General features: G+C 35.4%; 1 protein-coding gene and 1 non-coding gene across 2 annotated transcripts; both read right to left on the reverse strand.

Annotated features, from left to right (window-relative positions):
* Positions 1–1,730: 1,730 nt before the first annotated feature.
* On the reverse strand, positions 1,731–7,673 carry LOC113340825 (origin of replication complex subunit 1-like). Its single transcript, XM_026585887.1, has 14 exons — positions 7,403–7,673; positions 5,597–6,182; positions 5,386–5,521; positions 4,908–5,060; positions 4,675–4,815; positions 4,424–4,575; positions 4,247–4,346; positions 3,844–3,964; positions 3,590–3,747; positions 3,195–3,252; positions 2,914–3,092; positions 2,642–2,756; positions 2,408–2,491; positions 1,731–2,291 (listed from the first exon to the last, which is right to left on the reverse strand). Exons 2-14 carry the CDS (start codon positions 6,019–6,021, stop codon positions 2,269–2,271), a joined length of 1,845 nt encoding a protein of 614 aa, XP_026441672.1. The 5' UTR covers positions 6,022–6,182; positions 7,403–7,673; the 3' UTR covers positions 1,731–2,268.
* LOC113341117 lies at positions 4,923–5,000 on the reverse strand. Its single transcript, XR_003355788.1, has one exon. It is a non-coding gene; the product is annotated as a small nucleolar RNA snoR28 (small nucleolar RNA).
* Positions 7,674–16,617: the final 8,944 nt, after the last annotated feature.

The following is a 16,617-nucleotide window of genomic DNA, read 5'->3' on the forward strand; positions in this document are numbered from 1 at the left end:
ACACGTATTTCGAGAAAAAAATAGGCGAGTAAACTCGGCTCGAAATAGCAAATATGTATGTATGAAAATTATCATACTTATACGACTTTTGTCTCAAGAGTAGGAGATAGAGTAGATACACTTTTGAGTGACAAGATGAGTTCAAGTCTCCATATACCTTTTGGTCGGATGAAGTTCCACTGGTTCCTTGAGTAGTTCTTCGTCTTTGCAAGATAATCGCCATGGAGTCTGGAGCTCAACTATTCCTAACTATCCTAGACCGAGACTTAGTCATAAGTATACTAGAAATCAAGACATATAGTTTTGATCACTAATATTGACAAACATGCTTGAGATAGCAACGCATGCGAGTTCGACCGAGCAATGTTCTAACAATACTGATACTTATCTTAGATCTGATTCTACTGCAAATATGACTGTCAACCTATCTACCGTCAAAAATGATTTAAATTCCATGGTATCTTCATTGCCATGGGACTGCAATATTGTTTACAATGATGCATCTTTTGATATTAATACTAATTTATCGGGAATTGTTTGACTATGAATGATACAACATGTAACTATATTGGCTGCAAAGTCAGTCCAGGAATAGACGAATGTCGAAGAAGCTGAATGCTTGACCTTGTTGGAATATAATATTTGGGCGAAAAAAAAGAACACCAACAAAGTTTGCTTCGTTATTGATGCTCAATTAGTAGTAGGATGTTTTAATTTTAATAATAACCAGTTGTTCTGGTATAATAAAACAATAGTGGATGATTGCAAGATGAATCAAAAACAATTTTCATTTTCTAGAGTAGAATTTCTAAGAAGAAATTTTAATAACCTTGCTGACATTACAACTAAGCATTGTAATTAACACTTAAGAATACATGGTAAATGGTTGAGTACTATTCCAACCTTCCTGTCACAAGACTTGTAATTTTTTTGGCTTAATAGATTCAATTTCTTAGCAAAAAAAAAAAAAAAAAAGAAACAATCTCAATAAAAGCGACGTAGGTAATCATACCAAACCATTGTGTCTTGATATTATACTTCTCTTTATTTGATTTACATCTTTGTTAACCTTCTTGAATATTAGTACTTACCTCGAGTTGAGACGGCCCCACCGACCCCTATGCAGGGAGTTAGTAATGGTGCCCAAAGGGTATCTTTTGAAGTAACTTATCTTTTCGAGCAAACTTAAACTTAAACTTGATCTTTGTTTCAACATTCGACAATTTAAAAAAAAAAAACAAGAATAAGGAAAATCCAGGCATAATAAACTTATAGATTTATTCATTTCATTGATAGTTTGACACCAAAATTCTTGCAAATTTAGAAGTAAATAAAAAATTCTGTCATTCTATCTAATCGAAAAAAAGGAAATCATGGTCGGCTAAAAGATGATACATTTCATCAACGCACGGAAGAACATGACGTGACAAAATACCTCGAACAAAACCACGATATTCACGACCTAATCCTCCAAGTGTACAGCTGACCAGATCACCATCAGAAACTGAATGACCAAGAAACCATAAATCATTCCTTGTCTTGTAGATCTGATCAAAGTAATCACCCACTTTAAGACCATCTTTCCGCAGCGTTAGCAACCGGTGTCGAAGCTCAGGAATCTTACCACAATGCGCATCAAAATATGATTTCTCAAAATGATTCCAAACTTCTCGAGCAGCTTTGAATCCGTTGATCTGATTCAACATCGGTTCAGTTATGGTTCTACGAATTTCAGTAAGTATGTTTTGATCAGTTTTAACCCATTCTTCGTATTCAGGATTTGGGATTGATTTGTTTGTGATTGGATCTAGGATTTCAGTTGCAGGAATTGTTACCTTTGAATTATCATCAAACACCGCCTATAAAACCCAGTTTTGTATAAACTATCAATTTTTAATCTCTGGGTCAAGTATGAAAAGAGTTGTTAAAGCATTATATCATCCATAATCGAAGTGAGAGATTGAGTTTAGTTAAGTTTGTTAAAGATGAAGCTTGTATTTTAGTGAGATTGGTAACGTTGAAGTTGTTGTTAGAGCTAATTTGATTACATATAGAGGACCAACTATGGTTAGTAATACACTTCATGCTGCTGCTATTTTGCTGGAGCTAAATACGTTCATGATGCAGCAGAACTATAGACATAATGCCTCCCTTTTTCTGTTAAAAAAAGAAAAGGAAAAAAGCAATAGATAAAAAGGAGAAGAATACAGGAAAAAAATATCATCAGTTATAGGTACTTGGTCAACCAAGGTAACTCCGAGCAGTCTTTTAGTGCAAATGCAACATCATCACTGCAAAATCAAACAATGAGTTTAGTCTTTTATACTCAGAAGCTGTCAAGAGGTGTGATAAATATCAGAAATCTATTGTTGTGAATCAACAGGTTTCACTGCTGGAAGTAACAAACCTTGGAAAATTGAGCTGTAACTTTTGTAACCTATGCCGAGCTCCTGCCTCACAGATAATGATTCTGCATTCTCCAAGTTTACACCTACAGAAGTACTTGATTAGATTTTAAATTAGGAGAATCCAGCAAACACAGGATACTGCACCACTTTTTTCTAACTACTGGGGGGTTCGTTAATGAGTAGGTATACTTCATAAAAAAAGTTAGGAAACTTATACAAGACCTTGTATATACCTGGGGATGAGAAGTCCAGGGTGGATGATGATTTTTTAATTTTATAATCTGCAATTTCAGCTGCTCGCCTACATATTTCCAGTGCACGACGCACGTCTCCTGAAATTGCCGCCACCTGGAACACATGCAGTTTAGTGAATGTGAAATCTGAACGTCTGGATTCCAGAGGAACAAACAAACGTATATCATGATTGGACTGCAGGAAATAGAAAGGATGGCCATGTATAACGCAAAATTTGTGATGACGAAGAAGATACAGAAGGAACCCAAACCTTCCTCGAAGCAAATTCTATAGCTTGTTTGTCAAATGCTTTGATTCCTTCAATGCGGCTTGAAATGATTTCTCTAAGTTGCTGATAAGTATAGGGGCTAAAACAAAGCCGTTGGATTCCCATGCGGCTTGAAATACGAGGTAGCAGTTTCTCAGGAAGATCCATGGTGTTTGCTATTCCTGCACATGAATTATCAACAAAAGAAACATATTAAGATTTAGGTCAATTTGGGAATAAGCAGGTTATTAAGCTTAGGAGCACAATCAGAATTAACATGTTACCTATTACAACCAATTTGGAATGTGGCTTAGTTGGCCAATCAAGGATATTGTATAGAACCTGTCACCATATACCATGGTTAACAGTGCTTAGCTTCTTGAGTTTATGAGAACAGATCACCGGAATTTTGAAACAAAGATTTAGCTTCACAATAGGTAATTGCTTGTAAATCCTTTCCCCAACAAACCCTACCTTTGATTATCTTTTGGCAGTTACTAGGTAAAACACAAAATTAAACAAAGAAAAAAACATACAAAAAACTGCCTTTCTCAATGGCCGTTTAAAAGCATCACGAGTTGCCACTTGTGGAAGTTATTTGGTCTTAAAATATTCTCCTACTCAGAAATATTCATAGACAACTAAATGTAAACTATGAACAAGAAATTGTGACAATTACCGATTGGTTCCTTGTTACTAGAAGATCAAGCTCATCGATCAGTAAAACACAGGGTTGACTGTTACAGACTTTAATATCGTTTGAAAATCTCTCATTCAGCAAGGAAAGAGCTTTTTTCCAACTGACCCTGTGCCCACTTAGTTTTTCATATATGACCTGAAAGAATTTAGTGGTCACAATCTACAAGGAGAAAATAAACAGACAGGTAATGCAAGCATTAATTCTTTTTTTTACCAATGCAGATTCTTACCCTATATATATATTCTCCGGAGAAGCCAATTTTAAACCATTAATCTCCACAAAACAGTACGGTCTTATAGTACCTGCATCAACTTCAGACCGCAAATTCCTCATCGCTGCAAGTACACTCATAGTCTGCATATTGACGCGTACAGATATTAAAGAATGTGATGAGTGTCCTTGCAATCAGAATATATAAGACGGCGCCCACACAAAGAAAGAAAAGGAAAAAGAACCAGATCCTGATAGTGAAGATTATGTCCAAAGCCACTAATTTAGATGCTCAAGACTCTCAACTCTTTTCTACAAGAAAAGCACTACAATGCCAGGTGTGTTACATCATTCCGATTACATGTCAGTCAGGTCCAGTTTCAAACTCCGGAATAAGTCATAGCACTATTATATATGATAGCTTACCTTGCCAGTTCCAGGAACACCATGGATGTACAAGCAGCGTCCCAGACACTGATCAATACTGACAGCGTCTTTAACAAATTCGGTTATCTCCTCCACTTCTCTGGCATAAAGCAAATTTCTGTTGTTAAAATCCAAATAATAAATGGAAACACATGGAAACCTGAATTGCTGACGTACTTATTCCTACAAGGAGGAGATTTAGGTAGTGTTGCCAACAGCAAAGTCACTTTTGCTTTTTCAATCTCAGTTTGCTTGTGGCCTTTCACATGCTCCAAGATCTTTTTTGTCCCTATTTTGTGAAGGCCAAAGAACTTCCCACCTTGTGCATTCTGCATAGATGAAGAATAGAACCATCAAGCAGAAGATGAAACACAGAACAAAGAGAATTTCAAACAAACAAAAATATATATATATATATATATATATACCGCGGCAAATCCATGACCCGGTGATTGCCCCCTTGCTGAAAACTTAAGCTTCTTCCGTGCACTCTTTAAGTTCTCTTCAGGGTCAGAGATTGAATCACTACAAGATTCCCAGTCTTCATCTCCAACAGCTTCTTTATCATCCTGGCACATGTGGAAGGTTAAAGCTTACAATAAAATGGCGCCTCTTCTTTAACTAACCACTATTATGCTACGCTGTCAATTTAAAAGCTCACATCTTCCTCCTTGTCGATATCTGCAAGGCGCTTGAAACTTTGCCGCTGGATATCATATTCATATTCACATAGAAAGACGTCATCTCCTTCATTATTGGCTTCAGAAAATTCTTTACAATTCATTACGGAGCAATGTCTAACGATGGATTCCATCTGCATACATTGACAGGGTAATAGTGAGGATTGAGGAATAATGAAAAAGATTCAATTAGACACAATATTAAACACTACCGTATTTAACAAATATGAACCCTAACCCCAATGATATATCTAGGGGTTTGTGCAAACCAGTATCGTCCTTCTTTTACTCCATAAGGATCAAGGGAAAATGAATATTCATTCCCTTTTTGCTGAACAAAGTTGTACATGCCTAACCTCTTAGTGGCGATATAGACTAAGAGGTGACAGCGATAATATAACTTCCACTTAGAAGCAAATAAAAGATAGGATAACTTCTGACAGCCAAGAGTCACCTCACCTCAATGTCCGTAAAATCATTAGTGAGATAAATCTCCCTGCGTAGATTATGTGGCTGCCTTCCAGATGCAGTCTCTTCAGGAATCACATACCATCGGCCTTTAAACCAATAACTACCATCTGGTTCCTTCCATAAGCTGATTATTTCACAGTTAATAAAATGAATGACCTGTAAGCTGTAACATCGTAAAAGTTGAACTATCAAGTCTCACCTTTCAATATGTACAGCCCATAGATCACTGGAAAGAAGCTTCTCCCTTGCCGTTCTTCTCCGCTTTTTCCCTTTTGGTGGTTCAGGAAGCTCAACTTTCTTCCCCGCTTTCCTAGCCTCACAAAATTCACAAATCCAATCCCCATCTGGAATCTCCTTCAATGGAGGTCTAAGACATTTAAGATGAAAACCACCCAAGCAATCGTCACACTCAATCATTAAATTCCTACCAGACTTAAAGCAAAAGATACACTCCTCAACCTCAGGATCATCATTATCAGAATTAGCATCTTCTCTTCTCTTCACGTAAACATCATCTCCGACATCAAACTCTCCACCATCATAGACAACTTTTTTGTAATAAACACGCCTTTTTGGTCCATCACGTCTCTTACTTTTTTTCTCTGTTGGTTTCTTAGAAACCATAGCTCTTGTATTTCTAGATGAAGTTGCCGCTTTCTCAGACTGCTTCCTTCTCTTTAACTTAGGAAGATCAAGTGAGGCTGGAGCAAATAGATCTTTAGCTAAAGCTTTTTCCCTCTTTGGAAAAACAGCTTTTGGTTCAACGGGACCATTTTCTTTTTATACTGAAAAAAAAAGTAAACAAGCTGTTCATGTTAAATGTAAAAATGATTTCTTCTAATTAAAGATTCAAACAATGAGCCAAATCGTTAACCTCTATAGAAATTCACATCTGCCAAACGTAATCTGCTTACATCCTTCCATACATGAAGATAAAAAGATAGAAATTTAGCAACTACCATTAAAGCCCAGGATTATTTAAGTGGATCCCAAACAACTTTTATATTAAGCAAGACTTCTTACCAAGACTTCTTACAATTTTTACTCATGACTATCTCTGAAATCATTCACAGTAGCCACAAATATAGCCAGACCCCATGGTCAAAATAAGAACAGAACAAGCAACAAAGTGGGGGCATATAATGTAGTGGCAGTACTCAATAATAAGGTTTGTAATTAAAACACCAGCGAGAACTCATAATGTAAAACGGATAGTTTCATTTTTAGTTTTCTCTGTTTAGGTATCTCTCTAGGCTATCTTTCTTTTCCCTCCAAAACTGAAAAAAAACTTCTCTTGTAAACTCCACCAATACGAAGTCACACACACATAATATTCACTACTAGTGTAACTTCACTGATGTACATTTCTGTTAGGTAAAATTAAGCATCTAAATGCTATAACAGCTAGTGTAATGTCGACTATGGCACGAGTACATACCTTGCAGTACACAGAAGTTAGTCGTAGAAAACAAATTTACCAAATAAATTAATAACATTTCGTTCAGTCCGAAGGGATGCAAGGACTTAATGTTTCATAAATGTAATTCCAAAATTAGAATCACGTGTCATGACATAAGTAGAACTGAAACTACCAATTTCTCATGGCCCTTTCACTAAACAAGGTATAGTAAAATTCCACACCGTAGAAGTATTATGTCACCAAGAAATAAACATCTAACAGCAGTTTATTTAGACATCGAAAGATGGACGTGAGTAAAGATTTTAAGTCTTAAGTCTACAATGGCATGGATGATTGGGGGAACAAGTCTTGAGTATAATATCAATAGCTAGTTCCCATATACACAATCTCAGCTAAATCATGGATCAGACATTTCTACAAACACTATAAATGCACCACTAGTTTAACCTCAATATCCATACACCAATTTAAGAACTACCAAAGAAAAATGCAGTAATCAAACCCAACATAATCAAAGCCAACAAAAATCTCCTAAATCAGAAAATAAAAACTTCACCGAAAAATCAATAATGATAAATTCTTCACCTGCTGACGGTGGTAAGATACTATCATCAGAATTATTAATACCAAATTCCCATCAGTTGTCGACGGACTAACCCACAAGGAAAATGCTCATAAACAAAATATGGTGCTGGAAATCTTTTAGATCAAACAAGGGTTTAAAAAGTACATGTGGTGTATGCTTCCAAATGTGACAATCTCACTGAACATCTCAAATCAGTTCATGCATCCATCCCATAAGATGAAAAAAATAAAAAAATTAAAAACAGTGTGTTAAAACATCAACACCAGTACTTTGCAGAGCCATCCCATAAGATGAAATTAAGAGCTTCAATAGTACTTTGCAGAGCCGTCTTATAGACCAGGCCGGCTAGGCTATTGCCCAGAGTCTCACATTGTTAGGGCCCAAAAATTTAATTTTCCTACAGTTTTTTTTTTATTTTTATAAATGCAACCCTGACTAAATGCAATTTCCTTTTTGTGTAATTAGCTAAATATAAATATAATCGTAATTATTTTCTATAATTTTTTTATATGCAACAGAAAAACATGTTAACTGTTTCTTTCCGCCCTGATAAATTTCTACTAATAGGTGAATTCGAATATTTTTAAAAACCTTCTAATATTTTTGGTCAGATCACGTTAGATAGTCACCTTTGGAATATAATTATTTGGTTTTATGAGTCCACGACATTGCAACCTGCCAAACTTGTTGGCGAGATGGTACACCCATAGATCCATGTATCACATCAATTTGTCTTCGCCCAAAAGAACCGCTGCCTATATCGTACACTTCAATGCTATACTTGAACCCCCCATAGATTTTAATCAAGTTGGTATCATTGCGGTGGGTTAACTTTATCCAACAACTTCGGCATCAGAAGATTATAAGATTTCTGAACTTACCTACACCTTTCCAAATGGGTTTAACCCATATTTTTATTTTGATTCATCTAAACGTTTAGCCTCAATCTTCCTGGATCACTTACATAATAATTATTATGATTAGGGTTTGAATAATAGGTGATTTAGTAAAAAAAAAAATCAATCTTACGGTTACGGTAACCATAAAAAAAGTGATTATGGTGGGTTTGGTTGCAGAATTCACAATTCCAAGTGGGATTAAAAATTTCAGTATTCATGCAAATCCCTCGCGCATTTGATAACTCAGTTAAAATACCTAGGATTCATAACTTCCTTATTTTATATCTATGTAATGTTTGGCATTATCCTCAAAATATTGAAATTATATATATGGAATTTTAGGATTAAAAAAGTGGGTCGGGCTTCATACGGAGGATTTGCTGGAAAAGTGATTCCCATAGTTTGATTAGATACATAAATTTATTTCTTTGGTAAGAGTTAGACTTGCAATGAGGTTATTTCCACAATTTGAAGTTGTAAATTATTGTTAGCTGAAGTAAATTGTATTAAAAGAATTAATACTAAAGATAACTTCAAACTACTAAGAATGTACAATGTGTACAGAGAGGCAGTTGTCTATGAGAAGATCTAAAATCTAAAATCTCAAGCTAGATAAATTCTTAGAAAGAATTTAAAACTTTCCATACAAAGGAATTAGTTAAGAAAAAGCAATGCTTAAGTGTGTGAAAAGTTTTCTTTGAAAATTAAAGAAAATTAAATGAGTCCAAAGCCAATAATTTATTAGGTTGACGTGTTTATCTTTTAAGTCCATGAACTCGGGTGATGACTTTGAAAAAGCGGGGTCTAACAACTCACCCAATATTTCGCTTAGCAATCTGTATGGACTAACTCCAATATACTTTCAAGAGAATCAATTAGACAGTCAGACTCAATCTTAAGAAAAAGTATATCAAAGAATTATATCTCAATTTCTCAATTCAATCCGCAATCAAACAAATAGGAATTTGCGAACCTGATTGAATATAAGAGAAATAACTTGAACGGTACCAAGACCAATGTTCAAGGATCCATCAATTTTAATCAACAACCAAAGGTGGGATTATCAATTGATCGATTCAACCAATCTGTGATATTTCAACTATATAACAAAATATAATGCGGAAAAGAAATAACACAGACACCAGAAGTTTTGTTAACGAGGAAACCGCAAATGCAGAAAAACCCCGGGACCTAGTCGAGATTTGAACATCATACTGTATTAAGCCGCTACTGACACAAGCCTACTCCAATTTAACTTCGGACTGGAATATATTTGAGCCCTAATCAATCTCACATTGATCAAGGTACAGTTGCGTTCTTTACGCGTCAAGAACCACGCCGGATTCTGCACACTTGATTCCCTTAGCTGATCTCACCCACAACTAAGAGTTGCTACGACCTAAAGTCGAAGAGTTGACAAACAAATTTGTATCACACAGAAAAGTCTACTGAATAGATAAATCTGTCTCCCACAGAAATACCTACGAGTTTTTATTCCGTCTTTTGATAAATCAAGGTGAATAGGAACCAATTGATAAACCGGACTTATATTCCCGAAGAACAGCCTAGTATTATCAATCACCTCACAATAATCTTAATCGATTAACTAAACAAGATATTGTGGAATCATAAACGATGAGACGAAGGTGTTTGTGACTACTTTTCAATCTTTCTTATCGGAGATAAAATCTCGAGCAAATCTTAAAGAAGAGAGTACTCAATCACAATAGAAAACAACAGGATCTGAACACGCAACTACAGAGAAAATAGTTGGGTCTGGCTTCACAATCCCAATGAAGTCTTTAAGTCGTTAACCTACAGGGTTTCTTGAAAAACCTAAGGTTAAAGGAGAATCGAATCTAGCTTATGCAACTAGTATCACACAGGAAGTATGGGGATTAGGTTTCCCAGTTGCTAGAGTTCTCCTTTATATAGATTTCAAATTAGGGTTTGCAATCTAAGTTACCTTGGTAACAAAGCAATCAATATTCGACGTTAGATGAAAACCTGATTAGATTCAAGCTAATATCTTTCAACCGTTAGATCGAACTTAGCTTGTTATACACAAATGAAATGTACCTTCATTTAGGTTTGAGTAACCATTCTTAAACGTGTACACTTAGTCGGTTCAACAATAGTTAACCAATGGTTAGCCATATGAGCATTTTCATATCAACCTTATTCATCTTTACCATAACTAGTTCAAATGACTCAAATGAAACTAGTTAGAGAGTTGCTCAATTGCTTAGATCTCATAGAAGTGTACAAGACACAATTGAAGCAAAATCGATTTTGATCCACTCGAATTAATTCATGAACATCATAGCCACGGTTTGCAAAAGATTGCATTCCTTATTATATAAATGTTTTAGTTCATAAACAAACCGATTTTGGAAAGTAACCTACTTAAGTATGCAAACGGGTATGCATACCTAAGTAGCCGGACCGAGTTTGGTTTCGCCAGTACGCGTACGGGTACGCATACCAATTCACACTTCGAAACTCCAGCAGAAATTCACAGAACCCAAACTTCCACCAGTACGCGTACGCGTACGGGTACGCATACCTAGGTTCCGGACTTCCAACAACCAACCAGTACGCGTGCGGGTACACGTACTTAGGTTACCGGTTTTGGATTTTACACAAGTGTGAATACACACTATGTTTATATCCAAACATGGTTACTTGTTCTAAACTCTCATTTCAATCATTGAAACTTTCTTAGAGGATGACAATAGTTGTTATCCACAAACTATTAGCATCAAAGCGATTTTCAAGTTATTGAAATAATCAATATCACTTTCGTCAAGAGTAAAGATGAACTTTTTTAAAGAGAAATCTTACCAAGACATACTTCGAGAAATAGATAAGTGAGTTAAACTCAGCTTGAAATAGCAAATGTGTATAATTGAAGTCTATATAGCAATATGGCTTTTGTCTCAAAATAGGAGATACAATAGATAGACTTTTGAGTATAGATAAGTTCAAGTCTCCACATACCTTTTGTTGATGAAGTTCCACAAGTTCCCTTGAGTAGTTCTTCGTCTTCATTCGATAAACGCCGTGGAGTCTAAATCTCAACTACACTTACTATCCTAATCTGAGACTTAGCTATAAGTAGATTACAAATCAAGACTTATAGTTTTGGCAACTAAACTTGACAAACAAGCTTGAGATAGCAACGCTTGCGAGTTCGACCGAGCAGTGCTCTAACAATCTCCCCCTTTATCAATTTTAGTGACAAAACTATAAACATATATGAAATACAAAATAAATAAACTTTGTAGCTTCTCATCCAAATGTTTGATCTCATTGGATCTTCAACATTACTCGAAATCTTCGTCACTTCCAAGTACTCCAATGATTCAAAATGTGTTCAACTCAGCATCATCGTTGTTGAAGATCCGTAGCTATAACAACGGGAAAACAGTAGCTCTCAATCATTGTTATTCAATGTCATAGTATTATTACACAGCATCGAAGTTCAATTGTATCACAACTTTGACAACAATGCTATGGTGATATGTATCACTCCCCCTTAGTCAATATTTCATTTCACATGAAAACCACCCCCCCTTACATAATGATCTGTAAACCATATGTATTTGTAGTGTGAACTACACATTAATTCTCCCCCCTTTTATCAATAAAAATTGGCAAAGGTACGAAAATTAGTGGGATCCTAATGAAATTTCCATAAAGACTCTTCATGACCAAAAGAGAAGCACATATCAACTTGTTTAGATGCAATCATATAGCCGAAACTAAATGCATTCATCAAGGAGTTTATAAAGATACAAGATAACCCCTATAATATTCCACATCCGCACTCCCCACAAAGATTTGGCAATTAAGCACAAGTTCAATTAAGAACTCTCCCCCATAAAATGTCATTCCAAAAGGAACAACAAGGGCGCCCTTACTTTTACAAGAAAAGAAGGATTTCTTTGGACATTAACAAATCTCATGAAACATGAATTTTGTATCCAAAAATACTCAATTAAATAAACCACAGCAGAACCCATGATTAATTTAATCGGAAAGGTTCACATAAGAAAACTTACGGAGCCGCATAGTATTTACACAAAGATGTGGATCAGGAAAAGACCAATACTGCGGAATATTCAATGATTCATTCTAATTTTCATCACTATTTGCATAGAGACATATAATAGATTTAATCTTTGTAAACAAAAGTTCATCCTATCTTTCATCAGTATTTGTATAAAGACATAACAGGCTTAACTTTTGTTTATCAAAAGTTCATTCAATCTTTTATCACCATTTGCACAATGACATATGAAAGACTTATCTTTTGACAAATTATTTAGCTGAACTTCTCATGAATGTAACACATTTAGCATTATAATTGAAGAGTAAAACCATTCAAGGCTAAAGTACCATTAAATTCATTACAACTATTAAAATATAATAATTTATAATAAGATTAACATAAGAAATTCAACATAAATAACATAAGAAAGAGTTTAAACAGAAATGAAGATAAAGACACTAATCCAGATTGCGATAAAAATTCTCAGCAATCTTAGATATTGATTCAGCCAAGTCAGGGTGAACTGTCACAGCATGGTCAATTGTCTCTCCAAGCACTCATTCCTTTGAAGAAGACGAGTGACTTCCGGATTGGCAGGTTTCTTCATTTTTTTAATGCCTGTCTGGATTAAAAGATATGGAGTACCAATACTTGTTCCAAGTTGAACAATATTAAAATGACTACAGATTCGGCTAATGAGGCATGGAAAACCAGGAATTTTCTTCTGTGAGACCATGCGAATCATTTGACGAACAATTAATCCACAGAAATCAACCTCTTCACTAGAAACAAGATGGTATGCCAACTCAGCCAGAATTCTGCTCCAAAGATTTTTGTCGAGAGTACTTGGGATTAAGTTAGCAACAACCAGCTTACCAAAAATCTTCAAATGAAAGCTTATGTTATCCATAGGAAGTTTTTTTTCAACCCATGGAATATTCTTACCTAGGAGCAGTTCAGACAACTGATTCTTATTTGGTCTTTGACATTCTGGTTGAGGAACAACAAAAGAATGATGTAAAGGTAAGTCTAATAACTCAGCTATAACACCTCGGTTAACTTCAATCAGTGTTCCTTTGACCTTAGTCTTGAAAGAGCAATTGGCATTGTTGGGTGCATGAAGATTAGCATAAAATTCATAAGTCATCTGAGGATATGATTCCCCCAAGCCTTTATGAATATCACCCTACACAAACTGGTCCATGAACGAGTAAAATTCTGGTTCTTGAACCGTCCAATCATATACCCTTTCCATGAAAAAGTGACCAGTGGAGAGCTTATTAAATCTGTCCCTAGCAGAGATATTGATAAAGATAATTCGACGACTAGCATAAAAGTAAGGTTGTTGGTCGTCTATACCAACATCATCATCAACAAACTCATCATCCGTGTCAACCAACCTCCTATTTGAACTGGAATTGGTACCCGAACTCTCACCACGATTCAATATTTTCCTAGATGTCATAGAAAAACACAGAGTAAAAGAAACTTACCGAGTACGTGAATAGTTGTTAATGGTGAAGCACAGAATGAGAGAATCTTGAAGAATTAAGGACATTCAGCCAGCGAAATTCATGTTGTCAACAAAAAGACAAAGGCAAAGATTTTTTTTTTTTGAGAGTTTGCAAATTCTTGGGTATACTTTTTCGTGCTCGAACTGAGGGGAAGAAGAGATGAAACGAACGAAGAAAATTCTTCCTCTTTTATACACCACAAGGTGGTATATGAACCATCACAACACGTTCTTGAACACGTTTCATACATGTAAAGGTTACAAGATCAGTGTACTTGAACCGTACGTGTGAAACAAGGACTCGTTTGTTTTGAGACATCATATTTATTTATTTTTTAAACAAATATGAAGGAGGGACTTGGAGCAAGGTTCAACATCCCTTTAACGAGCACTTCATCGTGAACGCAGGAGAAGAACTCCCTTGCACACCATGACACCAAGAGAGAGTTTCCTTCCAACAGCTCTTACAGCTTCCAGTATCGAGAGAAACCAAAAAAACTGTTTTTATAAGTTTTTCAAAGAACTTAAAGAGTCCGCAGAATAATTTGCGTTCCTGATTTCTTTGTTTCCAACTTTTAACACAGTTTCTGCAGATAATGTTTAGTACTGCAAAGGGAAACTCTTTTGATGAAAAGAGACGTCCTAGCTTCTTTATAAAAGAGTACAATACTATTATCTTGGCAGGAGGTGTCAGGGATTGAGCAATGAATCGATTCATGCCGAAAGCAGATATACTCAGATGACTGAGGTTTAAACTCTCCTTGTAATTCGTTTAGTTTGTTACAACTAATTGAATAACGTAGAGGAGGAGCATTGCTATCACTGATTAGTAAATCAACGTCGACTTCAACATGAATATTATTCATCATAACTTGATTTAGCTTATCAAGAGATTCTTGCTCTTTTTGGAGATATAACTCAACATCAAGAGACAAGCTCTCAAGCGTTTTCTCAAGCCCTAAAAATACTTCTAGGGACTTTAAACTTGGTGGAGGTTTAGATAGAATTTTTTCTACAAATTTTATTAAATCATTCATGGAAGAAGATTCTGTAATCCCTGAATATGGTGGTGCATTTATTGAGATAACACTACTGTCCATAGAGTCAGATCGCAATAAACACAGACTTATATGAGGTCTTAAACGTGTTTGCCTGCTCTTATACCAATTGAAAAAGCGGGGGTCTAACAACCTCACCCAATATTTCGCTTAGCAATCTGTATGGACTAACTCTAATATAGTTTCAAGAGAATCAACTAGGCAGTAAGAATCAATCTTAAGGAAAAGTATATCAAAGAGTTATATCTCAATTTCTCAATTCAATCCGAAATCAAACAAATAGGAATTTGCGAGCCTGATTGAATATAAGAGAAATAACTTGAAAGGTACCAAAGAACAATGTTCAAGGATCAATCAATTTCAATCAACAACCAAAGGTTGGATTTACTAATTGATCGATTCAACGTACAACCTGTGATATTTCAATTATATAACAAAATATAATGCGAAAAAGAAATAACACAGACACCAGAAGTTTTGTTAAGGAGGAAACCGCAAATGAGGAAAAACCCCGGGACCTAGTCCAGATTTGAACACCACACTGTATTAAGCCGCTATAGACACTAGCCTACTCGAATTTAACTTCAACCCGGAATGTAGTTGAGCCCTAATCAATCTCACACTGATCAAGGTACAGTTGCGTTCCTTGCGCCTCAAGAACCACGCCGGATTCTGGGCACTTAATTCCCTTAGAAGATCTCCCCCACAACTAAGATTTGATACGACCCAAAGTCAAAGACTTGATAAACAAATCTGTATCACACAGAAAAGTCTATTGGATAGATAAATCTGTCTCCCACAGAAATACCTACGACTTTTTGTTCCGTATTTTGATAAATCAAGGTGAACAGGAACCAATTGATAAACCAGACTTATATTTCCGAATAATAGCCTAGTATTATCAATCACCTCATAATAATCTTAATCGATTAATGAAACAAGATATTACGGAATCACAAACGATGAGACGAAGGTGTTTGTGACTACTTTTCAATCTTTCATATCGGAGATAAAATCTCGAGCAAATCTTAAAGAAGATAGTACTCAATCACAATAGAAAACAACAAGATCAGAACACGCAACTACAGAGAAAATAGTTGGGTCTAGCTTCACAATCCCAATGAAGTCTTTAAGTCGTTAACCTACAGGGTTTCATGAAAAACCTAAGGTTAAAGGAGAATCGACTCTAGCTTATTCAACTAGTATCACACAGGAGGTGTAGCGATTAGGTTTCCCAGTTGCTAGAGTTCTCTTTTATATAGATTTCAGATCAGGGTTTGCAATCTAAGTTACCTTGGTAGCAAAGCATTCAATATTCACCGTTAGATGAAAACCTGATTTGATTCAAGATAATATCTTTCAACCGTTAGATCGAACTTAGCTTGTTTTATACAAATGAAATGTACCTTCATTAAGGTTTGAGTAACCGTACCTAAACGTGTACACTTAGTCGGTTCTACAATAGTTAACCAATGGTTATCCATATGAGCACTTTCATATCAACCTTATTCATCTTTACTATAACTAGTTCAAATGACTCAAATGAAACTAGTTAGAGAGTTGTTCAATTGTTTAGATCACATAGAAGTATACAAGACACAATTGAAGCAAAATCGATTTTGATCCACTCGAATCAATTCATGAACATCATAACCACAATTTGCAAAAGATTGCATTCCTTATTATATAA

Source organism: Papaver somniferum, unplaced genomic scaffold (genome assembly GCF_003573695.1).
Source record: "Papaver somniferum cultivar HN1 unplaced genomic scaffold, ASM357369v1 unplaced-scaffold_24, whole genome shotgun sequence".
In the NCBI taxonomy this organism is placed as follows: domain Eukaryota; kingdom Viridiplantae; phylum Streptophyta; class Magnoliopsida; order Ranunculales; family Papaveraceae; genus Papaver; species Papaver somniferum.

Bases quoted from the DNA above. Each gene is read 5' to 3' on its own strand.
- LOC113340825 (XM_026585887.1), bottom strand. From the start codon at position 6,021: ATGGTTTCTAAGAAACCAACAGAGAAAAAAAGTAAGAGACGTGATGGA. The intron at 3,253-3,589 runs GTAATTGTCACA...ATATGGTGACAG, and splicing joins TAGTAACAAGGAACCAATCG to GTTCTATACAATATCCTTGA. The intron at 2,292-2,407 runs GTTTGTTACTTC...TTGATTTTGCAG, and splicing joins TTACAGCTCAATTTTCCAAG to TGATGATGTTGCATTTGCAC.